At 40.4% G+C, this 18919-nt stretch overlaps 1 protein-coding gene across 12 annotated transcripts in view; it reads right to left on the bottom strand.

Moving 5' to 3' along the window:
* RAPGEF6 (Rap guanine nucleotide exchange factor 6) overlaps positions 1–18919 on the bottom strand; it is a 163359-nt gene that overhangs the window by 16649 nt on the left and 127791 nt on the right. For 6 of the 12 annotated variants that reach the window (XM_063120721.1, XM_063120713.1, XM_063120715.1 and 3 more), the window contains 5 exons: positions 13942–14162; positions 11724–11915; positions 8254–8388; positions 6699–6812; positions 585–813 (listed from right to left, as the gene is read on the bottom strand). In XM_063120721.1, coding sequence (XP_062976791.1) covers positions 585–813; positions 6699–6812; positions 8254–8388; positions 11724–11915; positions 13942–14162 — 891 coding nt within the window. The remainder of the gene's footprint in view (positions 1–584; positions 814–6698; positions 6813–8253; positions 8389–11723; positions 11916–13941; positions 14163–18919) is intronic. The other 6 variants (XM_063120723.1, XM_063120724.1, XM_063120717.1 and 3 more) reach the window with 1 other exon arrangement.

Below are 18919 nucleotides of genomic sequence, written 5' to 3'. Positions count from 1 at the left end.
GTGCTTAGAATTTTATTTTGAAAGACATGAAGTCTGGGAAAAGTACTTCAGGCCCTGGAAGCTTTAGTTAGAACTGGCATTGTCCGGCCTTCCGCTAGCAGCAGCCAGCCCCTTTTAGAACAGAGCTCACTGGATTTCTGACAACATGCCTTAGGCATAAGCCTGGAAGCAAATTTCCTACTTGCTTAGCACAGCTATTAAAAAGCTGTCACGAACCACCGTGCTCATGCTGTACATTAAAGCTGGAACGTGGTTTTAAGAGTGAGTCTTTTGAGGGTTTGCTGGGATGGCATCTTTGAAAATTCAGCACCCAGTGCCATACCAGTAGCCTTTTATTTAAATCTCGGATAGTTTTAATGCATTTTCTTGCATGTACATTAATAATAATACACCAATTTAAGGCCTACCAATATAGCCTACTTAAAATTCCCTGGGCAGAGAGCATGTCTGTCTCTCCTTTAAAGTGCTTAACGCTTTTCAGTGGGCTAATAATACCTGTAAGCATGATTACACCGTGGGCAGAAACTGGCTTGAATGTAAAACCTTCTCACTATTCTCCTGGGTGTCAGTCAATCATTCCTTACCCAGAGCAAGGCTGGTTGCATTCAGAGGATGATTGAAGGTGCTCTTTCCTTTCCACTGTTCCTATTGAATCTACCACCACCACGGCCTGCGGCAAACACCTCTCATCCTGAAGGGCTGCAGACATGGAGTCAGCTGAGCAGTTGCTCACAATGCTGGACCGGGAAGAGATCTCGCTGTGGCTGGAATCGGAAAAATTCTCAGATTTGGCAGACGGGATCAAGGCATAGCCTAAACACGACAGGAAAAGAAGGGGAGATTTATTTATTTTTTAAAAAATGTGTGTGTGTGTGTGGGAATAATACAGCAACACATGTTTTTTTTACAAAAAGGCCTGCCGCTACTTCATCTCTCCTCACCTTCCCTGTAAGTCTTTTTCATTGTTCATTTTATGCTACTGAGCTTCTCTGCTGTTCAAAAGAAAAGAATAAAAAGTGACTGTAGAACGGAACACTTCATTTATTACTTTATTAGAGGGATACAATAAATGTATGCCCCCTCCAATAAATTGCACTGCTTTCCTTCACATGATTATTTGTGGCACAGTAGAACAAAAACAGAGCAAAGACTTCAGAGAGCAGCAGGTAGAGAGTCCTTCAAAAACTAGATATATAGACAAAGGAGCTCACCAGCAAATGGAGACCAATAATTTCCAACAATTTCAGCATTTTCTAAACAGGAAGTAGAACTAAAATGGGAATTCTCAAATCAAAGCCAAACACCCAACTAAGCCCACAAAAATGAAGGGATATTACGTCGTTATTACTGTGTTTCCCATAAGTCAGATTTAAATTAAGATTTTACTACAAATTTAAGATGAATGCCTGCACGCATGCACACAGCCTGTTTGCTACCCAAACAAGTCAGGAATCATAAACCAAGAACAGGGGTAATTCTGGGTTGTGAAGGGAGAGACAAGTCAGAATCTCTGGCTTGCTACACACACCCTTACTGGTTTGCTTTATAACCATGCTAGCCAGGAGGAGCAAAGTGGTATCGAACAGGTTGTGTGCACCAACACAGCTTGTTCATGATAGGTCAGAATTCTCAACAGTTCTGGCTTGTTGTTCTGTGGGAATGTGACCATTGTATTGGGATTTTGGCTTCCCACCCCCCTTTCTGATAGGGTTCTTCAGTAAAAGTTCCAATTAAAATGACAGCTATTTTTGTTCTAGTTCCCATTCTGAAAATGGGATTCTCCAACTGATGAGATCCATGGAGGCTCTCCATGCAATTGAGAACACTGGGATCTCAATTGTGTGGACAGTCTCCATGGATACAGGAGGCTCTCCTCTTCAGAAAGACACAGACCATGTTCAGAAGGCACCTTAAACCATGGCTTTAACCACCACTTTTTGCCTTAGTCACCATGGTTAAAGCCATGGTTTAAGGTGCCTTCTGAACACAGCCACTCTCTATAGGCAGAGGGAAACAGAAATATGCGAAGAGGATGCATGCAAGGAGGGGGAGGGGCTAGTGTGCTCCCTCTCCTCACCTGTTTACTTTAACAACTTTCAGCACATCTGAATAGGGCTTAACTCTCATAGTATTTTGTTACTATGCACTGGTTCGCACACCACAAGCCAGAGTTCCTCTGTAACCCTGACTAATCATGTATGAGCAAATGTGCTCATGTACACAGCCTGATAGCTCCAGCTGCAAGCTTTGTTTGTTGTTGGGTTATTTTTCTGGCTTGTCATGGGAGAGACAAGCCAGATGTTCAGGTTCACAAAGCATTGAGCAAAAGTATGCAGACTTTTAGCCACACCTGCTTGCAGCAGGATCAATCAGGCAGCATTACAAGCATACTGCTCATAAATTATAAGCCAGCGTCCGGAGGAACGAACCCTCCCTATGACATTAAGCATAGTAAAGTAAGCCATGGATAAGCCCAAAGTAGATCAGGACTACAAGTAGACCTTTGGGTGGGAAGAAACCAAGAGTGGATTTTAGAGTGGAAAGATTAAGAGATGAGTTCTGGTGCTGAAAATAAATTCCTGGGCCACAAAACAAATTCCTGGCTCACACATAACAATTCCTGAGTAAAATAACCCAGACGCTCTGCAAGAGTGAGTGAGCTCACTGCCTCCCACCTGATCTTTACTTTTGCTTTGAGTCTTGGGGGTTTTCTGAAAGCTGATTTAAAGTGGAACGTAGCAAGCACATGGATGGCAATGTGCTAAAATCAATCACAGCCTAGTGTTTAAATAACCCATGGGTTGCTGTTACGTGTGAACTGGGCTACTAGATCCCTTAGTGTTTGTATTTGGAACCTGGCTCCGAATAATTGCCTATGCCTCCACTGAAAGTATTTCAAATACATTTTGAATTTTAGGCAACTGAAATAAAGCTCTCCAACATTCTACATTGAACAAAATTGAGAAAGCAGTCACTCTTGCCATTCTTCTATTGATTTTAAGTATTAAGCTTAAAACATTCAAGAAAGATTCATAACTTTGTTGAAGAAACTTCAAAGGTGATATAAAACAGGGCATAAGCTGAAGAGAAATTGTGGGCTCTAATACTGAAGCACTTTTCTAGACATGCAGCTGAGTATAACCTGGCTAGGATTGAGAAAGTATCATTCTCAACATGGCACTTAAGTTAATTTATGGGAAATTAACCTAACCATAATTAGTCAGGTACTAATTTTCTCACCTGCCAATCTGAACTGAAAACGACATGAGGACAAGAAAGCAATATCAAATACAAGCATGTAAGGAGAAAGTTATGTTCATAGAAAGAGATAACCATAATTTACTTGAATTTCGATTTTGTCAGTAAGAGTAACTGAAAGAAAGGTGAGAATGAGGTATGTGCTGCCTTTATCCATTTTTAGTGCTTCTAGAGGTATAATATTAATTCACACTGAAAAAATTACCTAACAGTTTGTGTGGATCCCACATAGTGATATTGAATAATTTCCTCTAGCTGCCACTTGAATTTTGAGAATAGGAGTTTCAAGGTGAGTTTTATATCATTAGTAGAGCGGAGTCTTATTATGTTGCAGTGCTGGCTCCCATATGCGAAATTTAAGTCACATGGCGGCCTAAGCAGGATATTTCACTATGAAAGCAGTATATAAGAGCAGGAGCCACACTACTGCTTTATAGTGGTATTGAAGTGCACTGACAACTGTTGGGGCCCATTGACACATGCCATATACTGCTTTCATACCACTTTCATAGTGTTATATCCTGCTTGGTGTAGATGTTTCATGGACCCCAACAGTAGATCCTTCCAATGTTTCAAGTTGATTTTTTAAAATTAAGATCCAGATTGAAACATAAGAAAGAGTTTGAACATTCATATCTGCCTTCTGAACTCCCTAGGCTTTTTAATTAGCGTGTGTATTGGGGTTGTAAAAACTTCTTTAAGTGTTTAAACAAAACTGCACACTATGTAGAAGTACACTGCCATCAACACAATAATGGCAAATAAAACCTTTACCTTAATACCGCACAAAAGGACAAAACTTCCACCGTAACTGCAAGTAACTATCACACTTTTGGCTTTAACTTTTTGCAATAAGCACGGGCAGTTCTCATGCTTAATTTAAGCAAACCCAGGAAGCTTCTCAGATACAAACTAGATATGACATGGAGTTGTGAGTTCCTTTGCCATGTTATTTTATTAAAATCAGTCTTTGCAGGCTACATTTGCAGACTGGCAGGGTGGGAGGGACTGCTTAATGCAGCCTTCCCCAACCTGGTACCATTCCTATGTTTTGGACTACAACTCCCAGGATTCCTGACCATTTGCCATGCTGGGAGTTGAAGCTCGAAATATCTGGAGGATACCAGGTTGGAAATGGCTGACTTAATGCTTTCTCCTACTGCTGTCTGTTATAGCTAAAAACAACAACCAAGTGTCTTCTCCCTCCACCATGAGCCTTTGTGCTCACCTCTAGAGAAACCAGCATGAATCACTGCCATTCCAAGATAATGACCTAGTTCACACAATCAGCATTGCTTAAACAAGCCATAGCTGTTGTTTAAGCCATGGCGCGTGTTGGGGTGTGCTGTGCGCCGTTTGCTAAATCATTCATTCAGGCATCCAAACCAGGTGGCACAGCTTGTTTGAGAGGAAAACAACCCTCAAATAACCCATTAATTCCTTAAAATGTCAGCTACAGTCCAGTGGAACATGTGCATAGTAGCTGCACCCACAGAACTCACAAGTTTAAAAAACAGCTTGTAGTCTTAGTGTTTGAAAGGGAAATTCTCACAAGAACATGTATGTTATTTTTGCCCTTGTATCCCATATTGCTTTTTAATCCCATATTGCCAAGTTCCCAAATTGCTTTTTAAAACTGGGGATGGAGGAAGAGTTTTAAGAAATAGTTTGACGGTTCAGTAGAAGCAGTCACTGGAAGTATCTCCTCCCTCTCTCCAAAATAGTCCTTGGATATGTCCTTTCAGGCTATGCTCGTGCTTCTGTGCATAATGGCCAAAACTAAGCACCTTTATTTAGAAATTACAAAATACATTAACTGTGAGGAAAAAACCTATGTTGGCTTCTATGAGTTTATACATGTGGCAATAATACCAAATGATTAAATTAACATTTTGGAGACAAAATCGATACCTCAAACTTGTGGAGCTTTAAAGGTAATGTCACTGGTTGGGAATAAAAATTGAATAATAAAATAAAATATCAAGTGATAGGGAGTAATAACTTAAAATTAGGCAAATGCATTTCAAATGGTTATTTTAGATGGAATTAATCTTCTTATGCAGGGTATTATCTATCTACATCACAAAGAGTTTTATGTATGTACTAAAAATAGAAACTTATCATCAAAAGGAAGTAAAATTAAACCAATACACAAAACATACAAAACTACATTATTATTTTAAAAGTAAAACTAATCTACAAGTCTCAAATTACTTTAACCATGCTACTCTACATCTATAACTAGCTGATAGTGCTAAAAATCAAAACATATAGGTGAAAGCTTACACACACCTACTCCCAAGGAAGTCTGTGGACCTCAGTGGGACATCCTGCTAAGTAAACATGGATAAGATCAAGATACAAGAACTGGTTCCTATATGAGATTCCTATTTCAAATGCTTGAAGGTACAGCCACATGGCAAGCCTTTTGTGTGAAGCAACCACTGTACTGCAGTTTTGTTTATTTCATCCACGCCACTGCGAACTGCATACAGGAGGGCTGTAACTGCATACAGAGTTGCTTAACCGAAATAAGTGGCTTCCTATGTGAAGTTGCCTCCATGCAATTGCATATCAACAAGCCCTACTGCTGTTTGTATGACTGAATGGAACTTGTGACAGTGGGTTAGCAAGCATGTGAATAAACACACACACACACGCACACACACAAAAACAGCATTTTACATTAGAAATCATTTGCAGGCTTTTCTCCCTCTGCACAGAGCCTACAAAGCAGCTAGATAGCTATGGAGAGAGAGGTATAATCCACTACTGAAGCTGTTAGGAGTCCACTTCTAAAACAAAAGTGGAAGAACCAGTCCTCACCAGCAGAATGTACTGGATAGCCTTCTAAGAAGCATCTAAGAAGTGTTAAGGGTTTCCCTGAGTCTACTAAAAGCCTTCCAGATTTAGTATTCAAAATGCACACGTGACATATGTAAAAGGAATGTATCGTTGCCAGTACAAATATGCATGCCTGAAGAAAAAGAAAAGAAAATGGTACCACAGGTATTAATAAGGAAAACATTTAACGTAGTTGAATACACATACAATGATAAAGCCCGTTATAAACGGAACAGCATGTCATATAGTCTTCCTTCTTTTGTGCCTCAGCTGTGGACACAACCACATTAGAGAGCTACTGTTGCCATGGCTACTGGTTGTATGCAACGCATTATTACTGTCTATGTCCTTCTGTTTCTCACTTCTATCCCTCTCGAGCGCATACTCTGCCTCCATGTCATGGGTGAACGCTGGTCTTTCCCTGGAGACACTCCTTTCCCTGAATCTTCCAAAGGGGGACCCCATTCTTTTCCTGGGCTTGTACACAAGCTTTGTCTTTCCTCTAGCATCCTCACTGTCTCTCTTTTCAGTACGGACTGATCTTTCTTCAGTCCTGCTAGTCATTTGCTGGATTTTCTTTTGCAAATAAGCCCCACCTATTCCATAGCTTCGTTGTCCACTGTTCTTGTTGCTTGTTTCACTGGCAAGAGATGAGGATGAGCCAGAGAGATTAATCTGGCTGCAGTTATCAGACCTCTGGGGGTTACCAACTACAAAGAAAGGAACACACAAAGTAAATAATATACTGACAGTAAAATGAGTGCTGTTTTTGTTTTTTTAATCTATATAATGTTATACTTGGGTATAGTAAAAAAAATGGGGGGTTTATATAACTACAGTTAAGTAAATAATGACAAAGATGTGGGTGTTTAATTAGTTAGAGAATAGATCATTTAACTTTAGCTCCACAATGGGATTTTAACATAAATTCAAATCAGGACAGATGCTACTTTTATCAAAACAAGTCTGTACTTGAAGAGAATCCAACCCCCTGAAAGCATGTCAAACAAATGAAATCAAACTAGAAAGAGACAGTGCAATTCTCTTGCAGTAATATAAAAGTTAACGAAAATCATGTGTTTATGGAGAAGAATTTTGGCAACCTTTGTGAAACAAGAATTGTCAAATGTCCAAAGAAAGGACTCACACAGTTGTTTGATTAATGCACAATAAAAACACAGAGAAGACAAGAACACATAACACATACGTAAGAACAAACACCAGTAGACTAGACAGGTTTCTCCTACAGATAAAAAAAAGTTACACCAAATTCTATACAAGGCAGAATGTCGCAGTAATTTTGAATGACTCCCAAGTCATTGTCAGGATAAGCCCAGGTTCCCTGATTTAGATTCTGAATCGGACTTGGGAGACTGAAGTAGAAGACCAGTCGAGACAGAAAGCAAGGGAAGAAATTCTACAAGAATCTCAAGGCGTCAAGGAGGAATCTTTCCAAGAGCTTATTGAATAGGAAGCACAAGCTCAGAGATCGTCTCTCTCCCCCACTTCAGGAACTCAGTCTTTGTTGGAAGAGGAGGGAGCATCAGAATTGACAGATCCCAGAGACTGCTGCACGGAACAGGGCCAGCACATAGCGCTCAGCGAACTCACAGGGTGGGCACCCCATGAGTTCTTCATTGCCTATTATTATTATTAATAGTAGTAGTCGTAGTCGTAGTCGTATCCTGCCTTTTGCCCAATACTGGGCCTCAAGGCGGCCAATAAGCAACCGCCTTGCTTTGTTAAGCTAATTAAGCTTAGAGGATAGCTTCTAGCATTCACATTCCCTTCATGTGTGAAGAGATGGCTTTTTTTTTAACTGAATAAAGACTTTGTGGATTACACAGGGAGCCTCTTTACTGTATCAAATCTTGGTAGGAGGGCCTGGAATCATGACAGTCACCAAAGTCCAGGGCCAGGTAGAAAATGTAAATATTGTGGCTGGAAAGTAATGTACAATTATTTTTTAAAATCCTAAAACTTCCAGACACACTAACCAATTAATAACCAATTAACCAATTGGTTATTAGTAACCAGTTAACCAATTAATAAAAGTATGTCCATTATAAATATCCCAAATCTATCTCTTGAGTTTATGGAAGAACAGTATGTGAGACCCTATGATACCAGAATAAACATGGTTACTCCTACCTTTGCGTGGAGAGCCTTGAGGAGAAGCAGGAGGACTGGAATGCAAAGAAGAAGCCATGGATATATTGTCTTCTGCTTGTTTTTTACTATTTGCTTCTTCAGACAAACTCATTGACTTCTGAGGAGAACCTGTACCTATGAATGTAATAGAAAATAAAATGTTTACTCACTCCGTTGCAACTGAACAATTCCTATAAAGGAATCTTTTGGTTACTTGAGGTGCTTAAACTGCAAGGGTCCAATGACTGAAATTACTCCTGGGCCCTTTCATATAGATTCACAATGGCTGCATAATGATAAGCCAGAATATTCTCAGAACAAGCTAACATACTGGTGCAAGCTGTCCGATTGCTCCCACTTGGCTTCTCCTGCCAGCAGGAGCTTGATAAACAAACCAGCAAGCCTCCATCCGTGGTTTGGGTAGCATTACGTCCAAACTAGGATACTTGGCTGTTCCTCTAATAAGCGGAAGCACAAAACAGAGGCAGCAGTTGCAAGTACTCAGCAAGAACAATGCTGCACAAAATCTGAATTACAGCCAAGACAGGGGGGTAAAAGGACTGCTATAGTATGTGAGTAGGAAAGAAATTATAACAAGAGCGAGACATATAACATCACATAACTATAACATCGTGACTTCCAGCCCACGCCAGAGTCATGAAGGGTCGGAAGCGACTGAATGAATAAACAACATAAAAACTATGACATCATTATCTATATATACATAACAGAGTAAAGTTAAAAAACACAGGTTCATGTATTTGACAATGAATTGCAGAGTGGGATAAAAGATTTTACAGGACTCCGGATTTTACACCTCTTTCACCACAGCTTCCTCAGAACCTTGCTATAATTACTGCAAAAATAACATAATACAAATGAAAATAAAGCCCCAAACTGAGGTTACACAGGACAGAATAATAAGCCAGGGTTTGTTTTGGCATATGATTCTGGCCTGTTAGGAGCAGGCCTGGTGCTGCCATAGAGGCAACTCAGGCGGTGGCCTAGAGCGCCAAGCAAACAAGGGCGCCAAACAGCGTACCCGGAAGCTGCTCTCCTAGAGCGGCTTCCAGGCGCACTGTTCCAAAGCCGCCGCCCCGGCCTCAGCCCAACCCCAGCGTCCTGGCTCCTTCAAAGCCAGGATGCTGGGGTTGGAGGCGGAGGCTTCAGTATGGCACGCCAGGAAGCCACTTCCAGGCATGCCACTTCAAAGCCTCCGCCCCGCCCCCCAACCCCAGCGTCCTGGCTTCAAACCCGGGAGCGGGCAGTGAGCGGGTGAACGAGGAGGGAGCCAGAGCAGTGAGCGAGCGAGGGGACAAGCGAGGGGGGAGCCGGAGTGGTGAGCGAGCGAGCGGGGACGGCGAGCGGGCAAGTGAGGGGGGAGCTGGAGCGGCTAGCGGGCGGGGGGAGCGGTGAATGAGTGAGCGGGGGCGGCGGGGGAGCGATGGGGGAGCTGGAGCGGTGAGCGAGCGAGCGGGCAAGCGAGGGGGGAACCGGAGTGGTGAGCGAGCGGGCGGGGGCGGTGAGTGGGCAAGTGAGGGGGGAGCCGGAGCGGCTAGCGGGCGGGGGGCAGCGGGCGAGCGGTGAGCAGGCGGGCGGGCGGGCGAGCGGGGGGGGGGCGGAGGCTTCAGAACACGCTTGCCTAGGGCGCAATATAGTCTGGCGCCAGCCCTGGTTAGGAGAGGCACAATCTAAGGATTCCAGTAATGACATGATACACAAACCACGGATGGAAATCTTCTGGTTTATTTAGCCAAGTGGGAATGATTGAGCAGCATGAACCAGGACGCTTGCTCATTTCAGATCCAAACTGGCCCTTTCTTGGGACAGAGAGCCCCGTTCAGTTGGAAGGTGCGTCAATGTTTATGTAAGTAGAACACACAGAAACTTATACTGATCAAAACCATAGAATTTAACAGAATTTGGAATATCCCTTTTTTTGTTGTTTACATGGATTCAACATACATTGCAGGATACGTAACGGAAACAAAGTAGCTTCACCTCTCAACCTGGGGCTATCTATTTCTTTCAGATACCTCCCATTCAACAAACTCCTGCCACTTCACTACGATTTCAAGGATTTTTTTTTTAAGAACAGGCAGGTCTGCTTTGTAAATTGATCAAATGACTTTTTTGCCTGCTTCTTTTCCTTCACAGTCTTTCTCAATTCCCAGCCCCACTTGCAACTAGCTTTTCTTTCTAATTTTCCCCTTTTACATCAAAAAGGGGAGAGAGAAAATGTTTGTCTTCTACAGGCAGTTTAAGATAAACATAACAAAAGACTGAGTTGTGCAGGAGAGCTGCTGCATGGAAGGAAGAAAAATGTATCATGGATTTTTTGGGAGGATAGGGAAAGATTGTATCTTATTATTTTTAACCCCGGTTTTGAAAACAAACAATTGATGGACTAGATCTTGCCAGGGACATGGGGGCAATGTTTAATTTTTAGAATCAGAACAAGCTATCTGCACTATTAGCCCTCCTAATTCTGCAGAAGAGAGCAGGCTTCCACTGGCTGGGTAGAAAAGAAAAGGCACTCTGCATGTATTCAGAGGCACTTTTGTTATATTCTTGCTGATTAGCAGAAGTAATAATTTTGGCTCCTAGGCCTGGATATAATTTGTGACCCTTGCTCAGGAGGCATTTAAAGCCAGAGAAAACCAAAATAGCTGAACACAATCCAGTGCCATAAGGGCTATTTCTCCATCTGCTAGCCCAAGTCAACTGATATTCAGCACCGGTAATCAGATCATTGCAATATTTCAATGGTGCTTTATGAGCAGACTTTGAGACAACAGTCATTTTCCTGAATATTTTTAATTAAAGAACATATTTTTGAACTAACTGGAAAAATGTTTCAACTGACAAATGAATGCTTATCAACTTCCTGACTGTTAGAGCAGTACAACAATGGAACCAGTTACCTAGGGAGGTTGTGGGCTCTCCCACACTAGAGGCCTTCAAGAGGCAGCTGGACAATCACCTGTCAGGGATGCTTTAGGGTGGATTCCTGCATTGAGCAGGGGGTTGGACTCGATGGCCTTGTAGGCCCCTTCCAACTCTGCTATTCTATGATTCTATGATATAGTAAGCAAACACAAAAACTGGGGAGAAACAGGCAGAAAAACACTTTAGAGTCTGCTCCAGCTGCCCCCTCACAGAGTCAACGGAAGGATCTTGATGAAGTGTTAAGTTTTGATATTGTGATTTTTATTTGTAAACAATCTTGGAAGGATTTATATACTGAAAGCCAGGATATAAATAATTAAAACAAACAAATAAACCATTAGCTGCTAAAATTGTTACGTTTCATAATCTAATATAGTGAAATGTTATGCTTTTACATATATGACTACCAAAATGGAAGCAAAATTGCGATGCTGTAGAAGTTTAAAGTCACCTTTGCAAAAATCTCTACTTGTTCTATATAATAACTTGATTTTAAACAAACACGATATAGAAATACTCACTGAAAGTGACATGGTCTTTTGCTGGTCCTTTTTTTCTAATGGGGTACAAATTAACAGCTGGAACTTGAAGGACTTGACTCATTCGGTTTTGTTGATGTAAATGGGCTTTTGTGGTTTGACCAACAGACCTCAGCGGCATCGGAGACATTTCTGCAGCTTTTGCACCTCGCCTTTCACTTAAATTTTTTGTCACTGACATGGTGAAGAAAAAGAAATTAATAATTTTTTAAGTGAAGTTCTTACCATTTTCAGAAATCCAACAATCACACAATTAAAACGGAGTGTCTATTGAAACAGTAGATAACAAACTAATACAAATACTGGATTGGATCCAGATTTAGTCATACTTGGACTAGACCCACTGAAATCAATGGCACTTCCCAAAGATTTCAATCGATCTACTCCAAGTATGACTAAGTTTGGCTCCAAGTTAAGGACTTTAGAAAAATATGCCTGTTCCTCAAAAAGTTACCTCCATTTTTCCAGTAGGTGGCAGACTTAATTCATAACATAAGCTATACTGTATAATTTTCCATAGTTGTGAACTTCACAACTATGTAAAATAATAGACCTGCTACTATGCCTACATCCAGTGAAGCTTTGGAAACAGTAATGATGCAACCAGTTCCAGCTCTGACTTATGAGGTCCAAGCTGTATGAGATGCATTCATAGATTAGTGGTTATCATGGGGCCAGTTCGTATCTAATGCTAAGCCACTTATGGTTTAATTACGCTACAGGACTTTGCAGCATGCAATGGCCACCTTTTTGAATATGCAAGCCACGTGTGCATGCGCTATGGCTTGTCATGTCATGCAAACCCAAGGTGGCATGGGTTATACAAGGGCTAAACAACCCTCAGATAACCCCAGAACAACCCATGAACAACACAACCCAGGATTGTTTTAAGGTTATCCAGGAGCTGTTTAACCCTCACATAAACTACGCCAACTGGGTTCGCATGACATGACAAGCCACAGTGCCTATATTCAAAATGGTTGCTGATGCACCCCACACGTTAATTAAGCCAAGATCTGTGAACCAGGTATTTGGGGGTGGGGGGTGAGCACAAGTCAGCCTAAAATAAATTTAGTTGCAATGAGGATGACTACATTGTTGTTCTTGATATATATATATATATATATATCCTTCCAGGCAGCTTACATTTAGAAAAAATAAAACAATAAAAATAATTGAAACAGCAGCAGAGCCTAGTAAGATCAGCAGCATAGAAAATTAAATGCCTCAGCAAATAAAAAGATCTTCTTCTGGTATTGGAAGGACCTAAGATTCTGTACCAGGCGAACCTCTTAATGGGTAGAATTCCACAAACAGGATGCCACCACCAAAAGGCTCTACCTAATCCTTACAACAATCTCATAAAGCAGAACAATATTGTCAATCCCTCATTGAATAGTTGGAGCCATGGCTGAAAAAGTGTGGCTCACCTAAGATCACCTAGGAAACTTCAAAAAATGAAGGGATTGATTAAAAAAGGAGGAGGGGGAGGAGGAGGAGGAAAAATGAAGGGACTGATAAAAAGGAACACGAAAGGTCAAGAGTATCAAAATCTCTCCAGAAATCTTGAATTTATGCTGTTTCTTTACAATAATAAGAATACTTATCAGAATTTAGGTAACCTTAATCATGTGTAATTTTGCAGTTTACAAAATTACTAATTTACCTAATGCACAGGTTATGGAGGCCTGTGCAATGGTCCCTTTGAATGACCAATGCATACTGCTTCTCCATTGTTGTTTTCTTGTTTTCCATTATAATGGAATACTTAACTTCTAACTATTGGTCTGGAATAGTATTTTGTCCTTCCATTTTCTTGCCATTCACACTATGTTACCTTTGGTATTCCTTAATTTTGTAAAGTGCTAACTTGGCAAAAAAAAATCCAATATATTATAGGATTTTTGGCAGGCTGGTGAAATGCGCAAAGATTAACTGAAGGTCAAAAGTAAGACCTATCAAGTCAAGTTTGTGCAAACTCAACCAAAACCCAAATTATAGGATGTCAAAGGCTTCTGAACATTTTAGCAGTGTGTGTGTGTGTGTATATATATATATCTTCAGCCTGCAGGAAAAAATGTTCCTCATAATTTGGTTACCATAAAATAAAGTCTAAAGAATCATACAAACATTCTTCCAATTTAACATACTAGGCCATCTGAGCCCATTCAACTACCTACCTAGTTTTATTTTTACTTACAAGTGCTATATGCAGGCTCACACTGAATTGACATTAACTGGAACTTTTCTTCATCTGTTTCCACATTCAGATTGGACAGGTATTGTTTGACTTTCCTGGCCATTTGAGCATCCTCATACAATTTTTTTGCATTTAGCAGAGAGCTGCGCCGGGCCCGTTTTTTGTGAGCACCTCCTTGAACGTCTAACATGTTTGAGTTTGTGCTGCCCTGGCTCAGTGACCTGCAAAATAAGACATCCAGACAGGTAAGCTCAGTGTCACTTTACTGGTGACAAAACAAAGCAGCAAACATTGAAGCACAAATACTCTTCCATTAAAAGCGCATGCTGATGTCAAGTTAAAAAGAGATGAAGAGTGTTAACACAACATTTGTTCTAAAGTAACTTGCAAAACTGGTAACAGAGTTAATAGGTCCAGAAAAGAATTACTAAGCAAAAGTGTGCAATGATCAAGAACAGAGCAAAATGCTACCTAAGCTCCTCCTAATACATGTAACTAGGTCCCTTCAGACCTACACTGACAATCCTATTTCAATACTGGGTTTAGAATGAAAGATGAATTTCCCAGCCATTCTGAATTCAGTGCTGTTAAAGTAATTTGGTCCCAGCACATTGAAGTATGAGCAAAACGGTTACTGAATTACCCTTTTCTTCTGCCTCCCTCTCTCTCTCTTAGCTTTCAAATGCTTGAGAAATTGGAGGGCTAAATTGCAATAGAACAAAATTCAGAATCTCACATATAAGGAAGATCTCACTGGGTTAGTATTATCCCCTAGTAACTTAAGAGAAACTCATCTTCATAGTTTTCAGCACATTCCTGAACAAACTGGAATGCCATCACTGGCAGCTACATTTTCTCCTATTTATCAGAAGACTGCAACATGTTCTTTGAAAACAAAAGGTAAGTCTACCAAGAGAAATTAAGATTTTTCCAGCAGCAGCTACAATTTACTATTCTACTTCTGAAGGAGAGCAAGCATACTAGCTGCGATCAAGAGAGGTGTCTGTACGCACACTGCTGGATGTTTGTCTTTATGGTTTATACCAGCAGTTCCGTGGGGGGGGGGATTGCTAGACAGAAAGTGAAAGCAGTGTCACTGAGTTGCATGCATGGGGGCTGTGATAACTGCCTGCAAAATGGAAGCATGGTGTTATCTCCTATAAAGGCCTTTGGAGTCTTCAACAAATACAAACAGCCACTTCACCTAATCTGTAAAAATAATTTTACATTAAAAAAAACCCCAAAACCTTTGCTCTCATTAGATGTGGCTTAATAATTAAACGGACAGATGTTTTATTATATGTAGAACCTTCTTGCACCTTCAAAACTCCCAATTTTCTTCCTGTTTTACTTTGAAGTAGAACAATCTTGATCAATTTAAACCAGTTTTCCCCAAACTTGTGCCCCCTGGATGTGTTGGACGGCAATTCCCATAATTCCTAGCAGCCTATGGCCAGTCCTAGGGTGATCATATGAAAATGAGGACAAGGCTCCTGTATCTTTAACAGTTGTATTGAAAAGGAATTTCAGCAGGTATCATTTGTATATATGGAGAACCTGGTGAAATTTCCTCTTCGTCACAACAGTTAAAGGTGCAGGTGCCCTGCCCTCTTTTAAATCTGGTCACTCTACTACAACTCCTGCAGCTTTAACTGTTGTGATGAAGAGGGAATTCCACCAGGTGCTGCATGCATACAAATAACACCTGCTGAAATTCCCTTTTCTATGCAACTGTTAGGATACAGCAGCCCTGTCCTCCTTTTCATATGGTCACCCTAGCCAATCCTAAATGCTGCGCATATTATACTGAGCATGACTGGTGCAGATTTTGATCCCTTACTAACAGCACCTGAAAAGCAACCATAACACTGTGGTAATCATGACAAACATCCCCCAACGGTATGGGAAATTGCTGCTGTTGGGGAAGGGGCAAATGATATACCCCAGCTGAAGAGAGAACATTTTGGGTTTTTTTTTTTAAAAAAAATTCATGCAAAAATTTGAATTTGGGCAAAAATACATTAATGACTCTATAAAGGCTGCACGTTTCATGATAGCAAAAAGATATTAAAATGTAACAGATTTTCATGCTGGCACACATATGAAAACGTCACATTCATGGGGCCCAGAGATCCCTTGAGGAAGGAACATGAATCTGAAGGTATTTGGCCTTATTGTAAGTTTAACAATTAAAAAACAAGGTGGGGGAGGGTAAAAGCAAGAGGAAATGTCTGAGCTTCAGGGAGTATTCTAGTTGGTTTCCAGAGATCGCTATATAGACGAATGGGAAAGGAAAGAGATTTAAGATCTCTATCATACTATGTAATAGGGGCAGGAAGGGGAAAGGAAGTGATGGCAGAGTTCCAGTAAAGGAAGCGGGGAGAAGCTATGAGGACAGTGAGGAACAGAGAGGCAGAAGTAGAAAATATCAGAATGTAAAGGGATAGAAATTGTGAATGCATCCAACAAATCATAAGGTAGAATTCTCAGGCATGGAAGACGTCTGCAGTTTCTCTGATGAAACCTGCTAACGTTCCATGTATATTCAGGCTTCATGTCTTTCAGGAATCTTACAATAACTTTGTTTTCATATCTTTGAGTGCACTTTTCACTTTCAAGGTCAAGTTCTAATTCCATGGGGCACTATTTTTCAAGCCTCTGAGCATGTGGGAAAGCCCTAGTACGTGCTTCAAGATGCACTTGGGACTGCACCCTAATTGGATAGCCTTATTCTGACATACTTACACACCGAAGTTAAGCAACATTAAAACGTTAGATACAGAAACACTACTAAAGCATCAACCATGCATATTCTTTTAAAAAGTAGGCTACCAATTTTTATGACGCTGATTTTTAAACTGTAAACAATTTAGCCCAGTTCTTCAATATTTCAATAGGGGACACATCCAAGTGATATATGCTCTGAAATACTTATGTTTCTCAATAGATGCAGCAAGATTTCAATAGGCAGAAAACTTAAGAATTTGGGATGTGAGAAAGAAGAAAGGTATTTTGAAAAACAAAACACACACTGAGTCAAAATTAACACATAAAAGAACAACAGGTTTAGATAAACACAAATTCACAATGTTATGACTGGTCACTAATTTGTTGATATCAGACCAGCAACAGACTCAAAGTGTTTCACAGATTTAACATGGGAAAGTTTTATAACTATAAACATTCACGAATCACAAGATGGAAAGACAAGTTATGTAACTGATAGCATTCAAGATTATAAAGTCACCACCCTGGTGACTTTGTTTTAAGATACACTATGGTTAATTTTAACACCTTGCTCTGAAAACTCTCTTAAGTATCTTGTTTTAAAAACAAGCCTAGTATTGGCTCATATTCTTTTAACTTCCCCAAGTAAAAGTTTAAACACATGCTAAACAAAGCAGAAACAGGCATCCATCCTGTATTCTGAATCTGTGCAATCTAGACCAAATGTCTATTCGTTGCTTCCTCCACCTGGCCATTACTAACATTGAAAATCTTAGTCTTGTTCATTCTCAAAATCAAAACTGGCATTTCTTATTCCCTTTATTCATTTATTTATTTATTCATTTATTGCATTTTTATACTGCCCAATAGCCAAAGCTCCATGGGCAGTTCACAAAAATTAAAAGAAAGAATTTCAAGTTAAGATCTCTGCAGATTCCATATCTCAGTAATATGATCTCGCCATAATGTTAAAACCATAACTGCTATTTTTTCCTCTCTGCAGTGAATAATGAATAATTTTCTCATGACAGCATGTATATATTATACATGCCATACTAATCCAGTAGCATGGTCTGAGCACAAGAGTCCCAATGTGGACTATATATAGCTTTACTGCTTGTAATCGCTTCCCATTCATTTGAATAGAAGAAGCCATTCAAAATGTGATCCTTCGCGTGAATAGACCAACTCCCATTGGATCTGGATTCAAACAATAGATTTGGGAAATAGGGACTAGCTGCCTGATATTTTGTGTGTGTGGCTGATACATATTGGCTGAAATTTTAGGTTCAATGATACTAACCATACTGGTCCTTCACATACATTCAAGGAATGTTGAATATTTCCAATAAAATGTGAAGAGACCATTTTAAAGAGGGGCTTTCCCATTTTGCCTTAATAAGAAGAAAGCTATTCATGCCTCTCTACGCAGAACCTAATTTCAGAACTGGATACTTATTGTAAAAACAGAAACGCATTGAAACACTGCTTCTTGACCTAATCAATACATACACAAAGTCGATGGAAGTTTACTCAACATTCTATGTACACTGAAAGTGTTTAAGGATTTGATGTTTGTAAGGTTGCTGGGAATTCGGCTAAAAATGTACGCCATTCCACATAGGTTTAGGAAAAGGAATTTTTTAAAGATTTGCTGGGAATTCCTGTGGGTGTGGCAAGTCCACTTCTACTGGTTGTACTGGATGTACTTGGGGGATGTACCAACAGACTTCTACTAGCAACGTGCACGGAGTGACATCAGCACGTATGGCTTTCAAAGTGGCACTGGCTTGAGCAGTGGGAACTGGGTGCTCTTGTCAAAAGACTCTTCTGTACAGACCCAGCCCTGGTATGCAGGCTGAACCCCGTACAGATGCCTCTAGTCACTTGATGATTACAGCATCTAGGGCCATGTAGATGGCCATTCCTCCTCCTTTTCCAACTCCAGGCAGTGGTATTCAACCAAGTGCCTCGATTTTTGAAGGAAATATATTAAGAACAATGGAAGTACTCTATCGATTTTTGAGGGGCTGGGGATAGAATATAATGTAGGGCTAATGATTTTTTAAAGCTGTAGCTGACACTAAGGAAGAATTAGCTAACAGACAATAAAAACATGTAATTTGAGCTTAAGGTGTGTTCGTTTCAGGTCTCTTTAAACAGATAAAATCAATATAAGTTGTACATAATTTTGTTTTTGTTTAGAGCAATGCAGAAGCCTTCTCTCCCAACATGAGTGCATTCAGAAAGG

Source organism: Elgaria multicarinata, chromosome 3 (assembly GCF_023053635.1).
Source record: "Elgaria multicarinata webbii isolate HBS135686 ecotype San Diego chromosome 3, rElgMul1.1.pri, whole genome shotgun sequence".
NCBI lineage: Eukaryota > Metazoa > Chordata > Lepidosauria > Squamata > Anguidae > Elgaria > Elgaria multicarinata.
This window is presented reverse-complemented; position numbering and strand designations above follow the sequence as displayed.